Source organism: Zingiber officinale, chromosome 5B, assembly GCF_018446385.1.
Source record: "Zingiber officinale cultivar Zhangliang chromosome 5B, Zo_v1.1, whole genome shotgun sequence".
NCBI lineage: Eukaryota > Viridiplantae > Streptophyta > Magnoliopsida > Zingiberales > Zingiberaceae > Zingiber > Zingiber officinale.
The window spans coordinates 55,373,842-55,387,237 of NC_055995.1; the positions used below are offsets into that span (position 1 = coordinate 55,373,842).

The 13,396-nt window shown below is 43.2% G+C and overlaps 1 protein-coding gene across 1 annotated transcript; it reads left to right on the top strand.

Annotated features, from left to right (window-relative positions):
• Positions 1-12,316: 12,316 nt before the first annotated feature.
• On the top strand, positions 12,317-13,151 carry LOC121987410 (protein EARLY RESPONSIVE TO DEHYDRATION 15-like). Its single transcript, XM_042541213.1, has 2 exons — positions 12,317-12,612; positions 12,693-13,151. The coding sequence occupies exons 1-2, from the start codon at positions 12,372-12,374 to the stop codon at positions 12,863-12,865; spliced, it is 414 nt and encodes a 137-aa protein (XP_042397147.1). The 5' UTR covers positions 12,317-12,371; the 3' UTR covers positions 12,866-13,151.
• The last annotated feature ends 245 nt before the right edge of the window (positions 13,152-13,396 follow it).

The window sequence follows — 13,396 nt, forward strand, 5'->3', positions numbered from 1 at the left end:
TAGTTAGCCTTAGTAACCGGTGAACCCAGCAGGGCCGTGCTGAAAGAAAGAGAAATCAATTATATTTATATTAGAGTTGGGTTCAATTATCCACTTAATATAAATAGAAGAGTTAGGTTGGGTTTGGTTTATTTTAGAATTTGGTTCGGCAAACTCCTCTCCTCCAAACCCTCACGCCGAACACCCTTCTCCTCCTCCTTCTCTCGACGCCAACCACAAGAGGACCTAGGGTTCTCTCCCTAGGGCCCCAAGGACATCTTCCGGCGATAACTCCGGCACGAGGACGCTCTCCTTCGCGAGGGGAACGCTTAGACGCGAGAAGATCGTCGAGAAGTCGTCTCCACCGGATTTCTAGCTAATAGAATTGTAAGGAAATTAGCGTACGAGGTAAGAAACCCCTCACCTGCGGTATAAGTAGCTTTCGTTTGATTGCATGCCTTTAGTTTAGCTATATGCAGATTTTTTGGCACTCAGGGTGTGTTTAAACCCTCCTCGCAGATTAGGGATCTAGTTGAGCACCTCTAGATGGGCCAGACACGTTGTTCTCCTTCAGTTGGAGGCTCTAGACGTTGTCGGGTGCCTAGAGGTGGTCTCCCTATTAGAGGGGAGAGTTGGAGCACACCAAGTGTTCGACAAAATGATTAGTGTAGCTAAATATTACCTCAGATATTTTTAACAGCTCAGTTAAATGCATTAGTAGCATTTAAATCAGTATATTAGTCTAGTTTCAGCTTACATGGGACTATGGTCCAATGGGTGGGCTCCCACAGTCGCCTCTAGGTTTAGATAACCTAGCTCTAGGTTCAGATAACCTAGAAACAGCAAAATAAGAAATTAGTAGCTATATTCAGTATTTTATTTTCAGTGGCACTGTACTGGATTAGATATCCATTAGGCTGGGCTCCCATAGTCGGTCCCTAGCTTTAGATAACCTAGTAAACCCTACTAAATGCGGGACTTGCAAACTCGGGTCTAGTTAGGGACGCGCGCATAGCACGTACAGTTGGCGGGCCCAAACAGCAGCATGTTTATGTATTTTCACCTATTATGTATGTAGTTTTAAACTCTCACAAAATAGTTAGGTGAAATCAGTGTAGTTTCAGCATTAGCTAGAATTAGCTCAGTTTATGCTTCAGTTCAGGCATTTTTTATGGTTATGTATGATAACACTATGCTCAGCTTTTGGTTACACAAGCTTTGGATGTTAGTATGCCATGTTTAGCTTTTGATTTCCATATATTGGTTGATAGCATGCCATGTTTTAGTTTAATCAGCACATATTTCAAATAGCATGTTTTAAAAGCATAAATGCATCGTATGCATGTTTTTGTGAGGTAGATGGTTTCTTACTAAGCTTTAAGCTTACAGATTCTACTTTCCTTATACTGCAGATAAAGGTAAAGGGAAAATGGACTAGCAGAGGAAGCTGGAGTTCAATGCAAAGATGGTGTGTGTGGCAGGAACTGGAATAAAAGATCCTCAGGGGTTTTAGCAAGCTTAAGTAGTTGAATTCTTAGTATTTCTTCTTTCATGCATTTTTAGACCTTAGAATGTTTAAACCATGGGAGATTTATTTAGTTTGTTAGTAATTATGTTAGAATGCTGGTTAATAGTTGCTAGAATATATTTCAATTGATTTTAGAATTGTTGTGTGAGGTTTTGGCACGCCAGAGTGCTGAAATCAGAGTCGAAATCAGAGTCTCAGTGTGAAATCAGAAACTCCGATCGATCCATGGATCGATCAGAGTTGAGTTGTGCCACTGGATCGGTCAGCTGACCGATCCAGTCACGAACAGAGAGTTTATGGATCGGTCAGCCGACCGATCCAGAGGCGAACAGTGAGTGTAAGAGCTCACTGATCGGTCAGCCGACCGATCAGTGGGTCACTGGATCGGTCTACCGACCGATCAGTGCACTCCTGGATCGGTCGGTAGACCGATCCAGCTGCATACAGAAGCGGTGTAGCTTATGGATCGGTTAGCCGACCGATCCAGAGCTTCTTTCCGTGCCAGTATCAAGCTGGATCGATCACTGGATGGATCCGACAGCCCAATCGACCCATGGATCGATTGAAATGCCTGATTACAGCTAGCAGGACATCCGAGAGGCATAGAATATCTCCCCTAGCATGTGTACGACTCCTAGGTACACCTAGAATATTAAGTTCAGTTTATAGTAATCAGTTTAGTAAAATTTTAATCAATCCAGATTTTTCGCAATAGTAATTTAGCACAGCATGAACTGTAGCGATCGGCCTCGCAGCCTAGCCAGTAGAAGGCGGGTCGTTACAACACCACAGTGGAATGGTGTATCCACAAGGAGGAATCGTACCCTATTAGATATGATTCGATCTATGATGAGTCACACAGATCTTCCTATATCCTTTTGGGGATATGCTCTAGACACAGCAGCCTTTACACTTAACCGTGTTCCATCTAAAGCTGTGATAAAGATACCATATACGATATGGACTGGGAGAAATCCTAAGATGTCTTTTAAGAGGATTTGGGGTTGTGAGGCTTACGTTCGACGTCAAGTCTCGGACATACTGGGACCCAAATCCGATAAGTGCTATTTTGTAGGATATCCCAAGGAAACGAAGAGATATTACTTCTACATTCCTAGTCAGCACAAAGTGTTTGTGGCTAAGAATGGGGTTTTTCTAGAAAGGGATTTTGTTTCTAGAAAAACTAGTGGGAGTACGTTCAATCTTGAAGAAGTTCAAGATATGGACCATAGCACTGAGGCCTTGATGGAAGTTGAACTAGAACCACAAAGAGTTGTGGATGATGAGATTGTTGCACAAGGAGTTGAGCAATAACCAGTTCAAGTAGACATACCTCTTCGTAGATCTGATAGGGTACGTCGTCAGCCTGAGAAATACTCATTTCTCTTATCTGGCCCTGATGAAGCTATGCTCATTGAGAATGAGCCTACCACCTATCAGGAAGCTGTGATGAGACCAGATTCTAAGAAATGGCTAGAGGCCATGAGATCCGAGATGGAATCCATGTACACCAACCAAGTATGTACTTTGGTTGATCCACCTGAGGGCATCAAACCCATAGGGTGTAAGTGGGTCTTTAAGAGAAAGACAGACATGGATGGACTTATCTATAAAGGTCGCTTGGTAGCTAAAGGTTTCAAGCAGATTCATGGTATTGACTATGATGAAACCTTTTCTCCAGTAGCGATGTTTAAGTCCATTCGGATCTTGCTTGCTATTGCAGCATACCATGATTATAAGATCTGGCAGATGGATGTCAAAACCGCGTTTCTGAATGGAAACTTGCTCGAGGATGTGTACATGACACAACCTGAGGGTTTTGTAGATCCACAGCATACTAGCAGAGTATGCAAGCTGCATAAGTCCATTTATGGACTAAAGCAAGCCTCTCGGAGCTGGAATCTTCAATTTGATGATGCGATCAAACAGTTTGGTTTCATCAAGAATGAAGATGAACCCTGTGTCTACAAGAAGGTTGTAGGGAACACAATTGTCTTCCTTGTGTTGTATGTGGATGACATACTACTCATTGGGAACGACATCCCCTTGCTGCAGTCTGTCAAGACTTGGCTAGGGAATTGTTTCTCAATGAAGGACATAGGTGAAGCAACCCATATTTTAGGCATACAGATCTATAGAGATAGATCTAAGAGATTGCTTGGCCTAAGTCAAAGTACATATATTGACAAGGTATTACTACGGTTTGCCATGCAGAACTCCAAGAAGGGATTTCTGTCGATGTCACATGGCGTGAGCCTTTCAAAGACTCAAGGTCCCTCTTCTAGAGAGGAGAGAGACCGCATGGATCAGATCCCTTATGCCTCAACCATAGGATCTATCATGTACGTCATGCTATGTACTCGTCCTGATGTCTCGTATCCTATGAGCATGACGAGCAAATACCAGTCAGATCCAGGTGAAAGTCACTGGATAGCAGTCAAGAATATTCTTAAGTACTTGAGAAGGACTAAAGAAAATTTCTTGATGTATGGAGGCGATGACGAGCTAGCTATAAAGGGTTATAGTGATGCCAGCTTCCACACTGACCAGGATGATTATCGATCATGGTCTGGGTTCGTGTTTTTCTTGAATGGTGGTGCTGTGAGCTGGAAGAGTTCGAAGCAGGACACAGTCGTTGATTCTACAACAGAGGCCGAGTATATTGCTGCATCAGAAGCAACAAAGGAGGCAGTTTGGATCCACAAGTTCATTACGGAGCTTGGGGTGGTTCCTAGCATAGCTGATTGTTGGTGCAACCTTAGGTCAAGGTTGACCTGGTTGACCAGACTCGAGTTGACTTGACTCGAGTTGTGTTTTGATGTTTGACGAGTTATGTTTGACAATGTTTGACGTGAACAGAAAAGTTGTATCTTGATGTTTTATAAGGATACAAGCTTGGGAGATTGTGGGTGCAACCCGTGGTCAAGGTTGACCTGGTTGACCCGAGGTGAGTTGACCTGACTCAGAAAAGTCCAAGCAGGGAGCTTGGCACGAGAAAAGTCCAAGCAGGGAGCTTGGCATGGGAAAAGTCCAAGCAAGGAGTTTGGCATGGTGAAAAGTCCAAGCAGGGAGCTTGGCACGGGAAAAGTCCAAGTATGGAGACTTAGCACGGAGAAGTCCAAGTATGGAAGCTTGGCACATGGGAAGTCGGAGAGGGCTCGGTAGCTCGTTCTCCGGACTGTGGTCAGAGAGGGCTCGGGAGCTCGTTCTCTGGACCGGATGGAAGTCGGAGAGGGTTCGGTAGCTCGTTCTCCGAACTGTGGTCAGAGAGAGCTCGGTAGCTCGTTCTCTGGACCAGATGTGGAAAGTCCTGGTGAGTGAAGCCAGGCAGAGGGATAAGTCCTGGTGAGTGAAGCCAGGCAGTGGGAAAGTCCTGGTGAGTGAAGCCAGACAGTTGTGAAAATCCTAGTGAGTGAAGCTAGGTGAAAGTCCTGGTGAGTGAAGCCAGGCAGTGGGAATGTTCTGGTGAGTGAAAACAGGCAGTTGGAAAGTCCTGGTGAGTGAAGCCGGGAAGATTGGAAATCTTAGTGAGTGAAGTCAGGTGAAAACCCTAGTGAGTGAAGCTAGGTGAAAGTCCTGGTGAGTAAAGCCGGGTAAGGGAAAATCCAGATGGATCAAGGGTGATCGGACATCTGGTGTTGAGAAGGTCAAGTAGGTCAAGGGAGTGACCGGATACTTAACACGAAGAGAAAAGTCCAAGTGGGTCAAAGGGATTGACCGGACACTTGGTGGGGAGTCTTAGCAGGTCAAGGGAGTGACCGGATGCTAAGCATGATGTACCAAGAGGTCAAGGTTGACCGGATATTGGTTTGGACTTGGTTTAGGCAAAAACCAAGACCTGGATCGGTCTGGAGACCGATCGAAAGCGATCGATGTACCTCGTGAGCTTATCGATGCGGGACCGATCAGAGCTGATCGGTCCCGGACCGATTAGAATGCAGAGTTGGGCAACTCTGAGATTCTGATCGATGCAGGGACCGATCGGCATAGACTGATCGGTCTCCATGGCCGATCGGAAGAACTCTGGACCGATCAGGTGGAGCTGATCGGTCAGCTGTGACTCAAGCGGCTAGGTAATTTCGAACTTCGTGTTACGGCCATTTTGCTTGCGGTTCGCGAGTTGGCTCGGGATATCGGAGGTTATAAAAGGAGATCTGATTAATCTTCTTCAACTTCTCCGAAGCTTCTGCTTCTTCTTGATCTTCTTCTTGCTTCTGCAAGTTATTGCTTCTGCTGTTCTAGAGCTTTGTTAAGCTTGCTTCCGAAGCTTCGCGTGAGCTTCCTCGACTTCTTCGACTGGTTTCAGCTGCTGCTGTGATTCTGTGAAGTTGGTGCTTCATCTACAGATTTCAGTCGACGACGAGTAGGCAAGCAAGAGTTGTTACATTCATCTTTATATTTGTATCTTACTGTGCTTCTTGTACTTGTACTCTGATCTTGCTGTTGCAAGAGTTTGTGGTGAGGTTTCTCCACCCAGAAGGAGTTCTTATTAGCCGGTTTTCCGGGGACTCATCCACCGACGGATTGATAGGCTTCGTCCACCTTACGAACACGCCGAGGAGTAGGAGTTTCATCTCCGAACCTCGTTACATCGTCGAGTTCGAGTTTGAGGTTTGATCTTTCCTTTTTGTGTTTCTATTTAGTTATTTCCACTGCGCTAACCCTAATCGTAGGAAGAAACGAGCAATTTGGGGTCGACTATTCACACCCCCCTCTCTAGCCGCGACCATCGATCCTAACACTGATCCCATAGAGCTCTATTGTGACAACAATGGAGCGATTGCACAGGCTAAGGAACCTCGCTCACACCAGCGGACCAAACACATACTACGATGCTTCCATCTCATTCGAGAGATTATCGATAGAGGAGATGTGAAGATTTGTAGAGTACCCACAGAGGCTAACATCGCTGATTCCTTGACCAAGGCTTTGGCACAGAGAAATCATGTTGGTCACACTAGGTCATTAGGCCTTAGGGCCTACACTGATTGGCACTAGTGCTAGTGGAAGATTGTTAGTTAGAGCCCTAGAGCCAATCATTTGATGATTGTTGTATAGACTCATCGTATCATATTCTTATGTATATAAAGGCATTTGTTTATGGTTATTATACTTGCTTGTATTGGTGCCAAATAACTAAGTATAATAGCGTCCTTGAGTAGAAGGTTCTTACCTATATCAATCGATTGGTTGAATCGATAGTGAGATGATATAGGGAACACTACTCTTAATCATTCCTAGTCAAGTATTAACATTCAAGGACAATGTTAATGCGACGAGACTAGCATGTAGGTCAACTTTATGACTTGATCTCACAAGTCATGGATATAGAGATATCAAGTTGACACATGGGTATGCATTGGAGAATGTATACTGAATGACCCGCCATGAGAAAATATCATGGATCGTTATATGAGTGTCATATACTTTCTCATGTGGCTATTAGTATGACTATTAGTCCTTGGACCTGAATGTTGGTGCAACCTTAGGTCAAGGTTGACCTGGTTGACCCGACTCGAGGTGACTTGACTCGAGTTGTATTTTGATGTTTGACTTGGGAAGATTGTCGGTGCAACCTTAGGTCAAGGTTGACCTAGTTGAGTTGCATGTTGAAGTTTGACACTCGTGAGAGAGTTCTATTCTTGATGTGAGACAAGAATAGATGGTTGGGAGATTATTGGTGCAACCCTAGGTCAAGGTTGACCTGGTTGACCTGAAAAGTCCAAGTATGGAGACTTGGCACTGGAAAAGTCCAAGTAGGGAGCTTGGCACGCAAAAAGTCCAAGTATGGAGACTTGGCACTGGAGAAGTCCAAGCAGGGAGCTTGGCACGGGAAAAGTCCAAGCAGGGAGCTTGGCACGAGGGAAAGTCCTAACTGGGATGTTAGGCAGTTGGAAAGTCCTGGTGAGTGAAGCCAGGCAGTTGGAAAGTCCTAACTAGGATGTTAGGCAGTGTGGAAAGTCCTGGTGAGTGAAGCCAGGCAGTTGGAAAGTCCTGGTGAGTGAAGTCAGGCAGTGAGAAAGTCCTAACTGGGATGTTAGGCAGTGTGGAAATCCTGGTGAGTTAAGCCAGGTGAAAGTCCGGGTGAGTGAAGCCAGGCAAGGGAAAATCCAGATGGATCAGGGATGATCGAACATCTGGTGGTGAGGAAAGTCCAAGTAGGTCAAAGGGATTGACCGGACACTTGGCGGGGAATTCTAGCAGGTCAAGGGAGTGACCAGATGCTAGGGATGAAGTACCAATAGGTCAAGGTTGACCGGATATTGGTTTGGAAGGTTTGGGACTTGGTTTGGGCAAAAACCAAGCTCTGGATCGGTCTGCAGACCGATCCAGTGATACGTTTCTGATCGGTCCGGTGACCGATCGGATAACAAACAGAAGGCGATCATGGTTCGGTGGGCTTACTGATCGGTCTGGGGACCGATCAGCTTTACTATGGTGGGATCGGTCAGGGGACCGATCAGTATCAATCAGTAACTCACTGTGAGAAGTCTTGATCGGTCTGGGACCGATCAGTAACCCATCAGTAACGTTCTGAACAGGGCCTGATCGGTCCGTAGACCGATCAGGGTCCTAGCCGTTGCGTAGCAACGGCTAGTTTCTTCGCTGTCTTCTTCGCAGGTATAAAGGGGTCGAGGACTGCTGCTGTAGAAAGAGATCTTCAACTTCTTTTCTGCTAGAACTTCTGTTCTTCTGCTGCTGAAGCTTCTGCTTCAACTGAGCTTTGATTGAGCTCGCCTCCGAAGCTTCGCGTGAGCTTCCAGTCGTCGACCAGCTGCTGCGTTTGGGTTGTGAAGTTGCTGCTTCACCTCCAGTCGACAAGAAAGCAAGCAATTGGTAGAGTGCTATTGTATTCATATTGTATTGCTTTTCTTACTGTTCTTGTACTCTCTGTTTGCTGTTGCAAACGTTTGTGGCAAGGTTTCTCCACCCACAAGGAGTATATTGTATTAGCCGGTTCTCCGGGGACTCATCCACCGACGGATTGACTAGACTCGTCCACCTTACGGACACGCCGAGGAGTAGGAGCCCTAATCTCCGAACCTCGTTACATCCTTGTGTTAAGGTTTGGTTTTCTTCTCTTTCGTTTCTTTGTATTTTCCGCTGCGCTAACACGTTTTGTAGAAAGAAACGACGATTTGGGGTCGGCTATTCACAGCCCCCCTCTCTAGCCGAGTATGAACGATCCTAACACTGAAGTCACCATGGTCCCTACATAAGGAGTTGCATACTTTGGCTTCGTCAAACGTCACCCGTAACTGGGTGGATTATAAAGGCGATTACTGGGTATGTAACAAATTATGCGGAGGGATGTGAGTGATGTAGATAAGATCTATCCCTCCTATATGACGAGAGTGACATCATTATTCTTGATAGAGTGAGACCACTAAGTGCATGGTCATGCCCAAATGAGTCAATATGAGATATTGAAGGGGCGTTTGGTTCTTTCCTAGGAATAGGAATCGGAATGGGAATGGGAATCATTGTATTGTGGAATGGGAATGGGTATGAGCATGAATATCACTCTTAAAAGCAATGTTTGGTTAGTTGCATATTTTCTATCGGAATAAATCAAAATTTTTCTTTTTACCCTTAAAGGAAAATAAGAGAAAAAATTAGATGTGAGAGAAAGATGAATGTGAGAAAAAAATATGATGAAAAAGAATGATGAGGGAGAAAGTCTGATGAGAGAGAAAGTGTTATGAGAAAGAATGAAGAGAGAGAAAGTGCGATGAGAGAAAATGAGAAAAAAGAGTGTGATAGGAGAGATCATGATGAGAGAAGATGAGAGAGAAAATATGATGTGAGAGAAAGTATGATGGGAGAGGATGAAGAGGGAAAATATAATGAGAAAAATGAGGGAAGAGAGTGTAATGAGAGAGATTGAGGAGAGAGAAAGTATGATGAGAGAGAAAGTGTGATGAGGAAAAAAGAGAGCAGTGAGTGTGATGGGAGAGATTGAGGAGAGAGAAAGTATGATGAGAGAGAAAGTGTATTGAGGAAAAAAAAGAGGAGTGTGACAAGAGAGATTGAGGAGAGAGAAAGTGTGATGAGAGCGAAAATGTGATAAGAAAAAAAAGAAAAGATAGTGTGATGGGAGAGATTGAGGAGAGAGAAAGTATGATGAGAGAAAAAAAAGAAAGAGAATGCGATGGAAGAGATTTTGGAGAGAGAAAGTATGATGAGAGAGAAAGTATAATGAGAAAAAAAGAGGAAAAAGAGTGTTATAGGAGAGATTAAGGAGAGAGAAAGTGTGTGATAAAATGATGAGAGAAAAAATATGATGAGAGAGAACAAGGAGAGAGAAGTGATATGAAAAAAAATATATATATATATATTTTGATATTTAGTATTAAGGGAGAAAATTTTAGCTTTAGGTCAAGGATATTTTTGGAATAAGGAAATATTTTGATTAATGAAAATAGGGTAATGACTCATTGAAGGGGAGGTACATGGGAATGGGTTATTACCGAATTTCAAGGATTCATTCCCTTATTTGCATTCCTATTCCTATAATCCAAACATTAACAATGGCAATCAATGATTCTCATTCCCATTCCCCACTCATATTCCCCTAAACCAAACGCCCCCTGAGTTCATTTGATTATAGTGAGTCTACTTGGAGTTCAAGATTTAGATTGATTAGAGAATGACACAGTCTATGTCTCAAGTTAATCAATCTAGATGTTAAGTATAGAAGGACAATGTCACATATTGGGAAGAGTCACAATTAGTAGTCACAAGGTGATGTTGGATCTCAACATTCTTGTAACTTGGGTAGTAATGATGTGTTGCTAGATACCGCTCATTACTTATGCTTCTAAATGGGTTTAAGAGCATTGCCAACGTTATATGAACCTATAGGGTCACACACAAAGGACAATTAGATGGAGATTAGGTTCATATGATGAACCAAGAGGATTAGGTTCATGTGATGAACCAAATTGGATTAAGAGTAATCCAAATTAAACTAATTGAGTTGGACTCGATTTGATTCATGTGTTTGATGGATCTAATTTAGATTACGTTTCATTGAATCAATTTAATCAATGAATAGAGATTCATTATATTAAATTGATTTGAATCAAATGGTTACATTTGATCAACCAAGGGTGATAAGTGATTCAAGTTTGACTTGAGTTGAGAGGAAATATGAAGAGTCAAGTTTGACTTGACTACATGCCAAATCATTTGTGACTTGGCAAGGGCTAGCCAATGATGATGTTTCACATCATCAAGGCCACATAATTAGTATTCCCAATGTGGCCGGCCATATGAATGAAATAAGATTCATTTGACATGGAATGCATTAAATGCATTCAATGTGACCGACCATATGAATGGAATAAGATTCATTTGGCATGGAATGCATTAAATGCATTCAATGTGGCCGGCCATATGTAGGGAATGAGTGATTGTCATTCATTTTTCATCGAATTGAATTTTCTTTCTCTCTTGAATTCCTCTTGCTCTCCCTCTCTTCCTTCTTGGCCGAAACCTTCAAGAGTGCTAGCACACTATAAAGGTTTTTCTCCACTCTTTTGTCTGTGTGGATACTTGTAGAGGAGTGTTCATTTGACACTTTTCGAGATCCGGCAAGAACTTTGGACGAGCGGCATACGCGAAGGGCATCGTTTCAAGGGTAACTTCTTTATCATTTAGATCTAATGTAGATCTCGAGTAGAAAACATGTACAAGTTTATTTTTTTTAATTTCGCACGGATCCGGTGGCAAGTTTTTCGGGGTTTCCGCAACGCGAAAAAGCATTTTTTTTGCGGCTCGAAACGCTTACAATATTCACCCCCCTCTATCGAAATATCACGATCCAACACAGTTTATTTCACCACTATTATCTTAAGAGCGATAATTCTATCCCCTTTTCTAACTACTCCTGCAACTTCATCATTTAACAAATTATCCACAATAATATCCACTCCATTTTTTGCTTTACTCTTTCCAGTATACCATAACTTAAAACCCGAGTTCTCTATCATCTTTGCCTTCTCACCTGTCCATTTTGTCTATTGTACACATAAAATACTAATTTTTCTCCTAATCATTATATCTACTACCTCCATTGATTTACCAGTGAGAGTTCCTATGTTCCATGTTCCAAATCTTAGATTATCAGTCTTTCTATCATATTTGTTCTTATCTAACGTATGGTGTGAGAACTCTTGCCTATTTAACACTACACTCAAGTTCTCATGGAGATGTAGCGGTCCTTGTTGAGACGTTACAGTCGGACCCTATAACGCGAACTCTTACTTATTTATCATTACACCCGAGTTCTGGAGATGTAGCGGTCCTTGCCGAGATGTTATAGTCGGACCCTATAACGCGTTCTTTCCGTGGAACAATCTAGCATTAGCACAATAGTTTAATGGATTCATTCATTGAAAGTTTTAACTCCGCCCATGACGACCGATCATGGCCGATCCAAGCTCGAATAAAAAAGGAGAGTTGTATTAGGTTGTTAGTTAACATTAAATTATGAGAAATATTCAATGAATGAATATGTAAATTATATGTAAAATTAAAATTATAATTAAAAATTTTAAGATAATTTAATCTGATTTTTCCCCTGACTCGCCCCTCCCTCCCCAAACAAACGGGTAAATCGGGAGCACGACCGGTTCCAATCTTATGGACCAGATCCCTTTCCATAGAATTCAGCCTAGTTCCAATCTCAAGGGCCAGGCCCCTTTCGACCGAACCCAACCTACGGGCGTTGTGGCATTCCAGTAATTTTCTCAATGTCCGTGTCGAATTCTCTCACTCTATTCGGATAAATACGATACACTGTCTTTTATGGATTTTCATCTGCCCTTATCCACTCCATCGAAGACTAAAGCGGTATACCATGGATCTGAAGGTGATCTCATCGTCATCGGTGACTGCGAGGGCAAGGTCGGTGCTGAACCCGGACGCGGCGCCGTATGTGCCGGCGTCGCAGCGGTCCGTGGAGGATTTCTCGCCGGAGTGGTGGGCACTCGTGCAGTTCTCCCCCCAGTTCGGCCACTACTGGCTCCGCGAGTGTTTCCACGACGAAGGCGATATTGAAGACCCCGATCTGCCCGACGACATCAGCGATGCTCTCGATCGTAATCGCTGAGCTTCATCTCTCATGTTTCTCTTTCCGTGCTGGTTAACTAATACCGATTTGATTTGTTGAATGTTACAGGTAAGGAAAAGAATAGTGGGGGATGGCGGAGGGAGGTGGCGGTGTGGGGTGCGGAGAAGTGGAAGGCGTCGTTGCTGGGGTGCGCGGCTGAGGGAGCCAGGTACGCGGCCAAGGTGGCCAAAGTAGTCAACATGAAGAAGATGAGCCCCAGACTTATACAGCAGCCGCGGTGAATTAATTGATATAGTGAAACTGGAAATGGAATAGCAGAGGCAAGAAATGATCGCAGACTTTATTTGCTTGTTCGTGGAAGTTTCGTTTAGATCGAAAACTTCTTTTAAGATCTTTGTGTACATATTTCGGATATGCCAACAAATTTTATGGGCTGCTTTTTGCTCTAAAACAGTTCATTTCTTTCCTTCTTCCTGTGGAAGGAAGGATCTGAGTAGGAGAAATGAAAATTAAGTATCCTCTTCTGTCGATGGAATAGATTATTGATTGGGCAGATGTCTAACGTTATTTGGTAAATTTCCCAAAGACAAGAATTTATCAATTTTAACAAATTGTGCATTTCTCTTTATCAAATAATCATAAGGGTGTGTTTGGTTCAAGTCATCATGTATAACCTTGGTTATGTGATTACCAGGTAATCACATAATCAAGGTTATAGGGAATAAAACAAAATCAAATGTTATTTGGTTCAACTTAGGTAATGCAATAAAAATTTGTTTGTTTGAAGGTTGTTTCTCAAAATATTCAAGCAA

Bases quoted from the DNA above. Each gene is read 5' to 3' on its own strand.
- LOC121987410 (XM_042541213.1), top strand. From the start codon at position 12,372: ATGGATCTGAAGGTGATCTCATCGTCATCGGTGACTGCGAGGGCAAGG. The intron at 12,613-12,692 runs GTAATCGCTGAG...TGAATGTTACAG, and splicing joins CATCAGCGATGCTCTCGATC to GTAAGGAAAAGAATAGTGGG.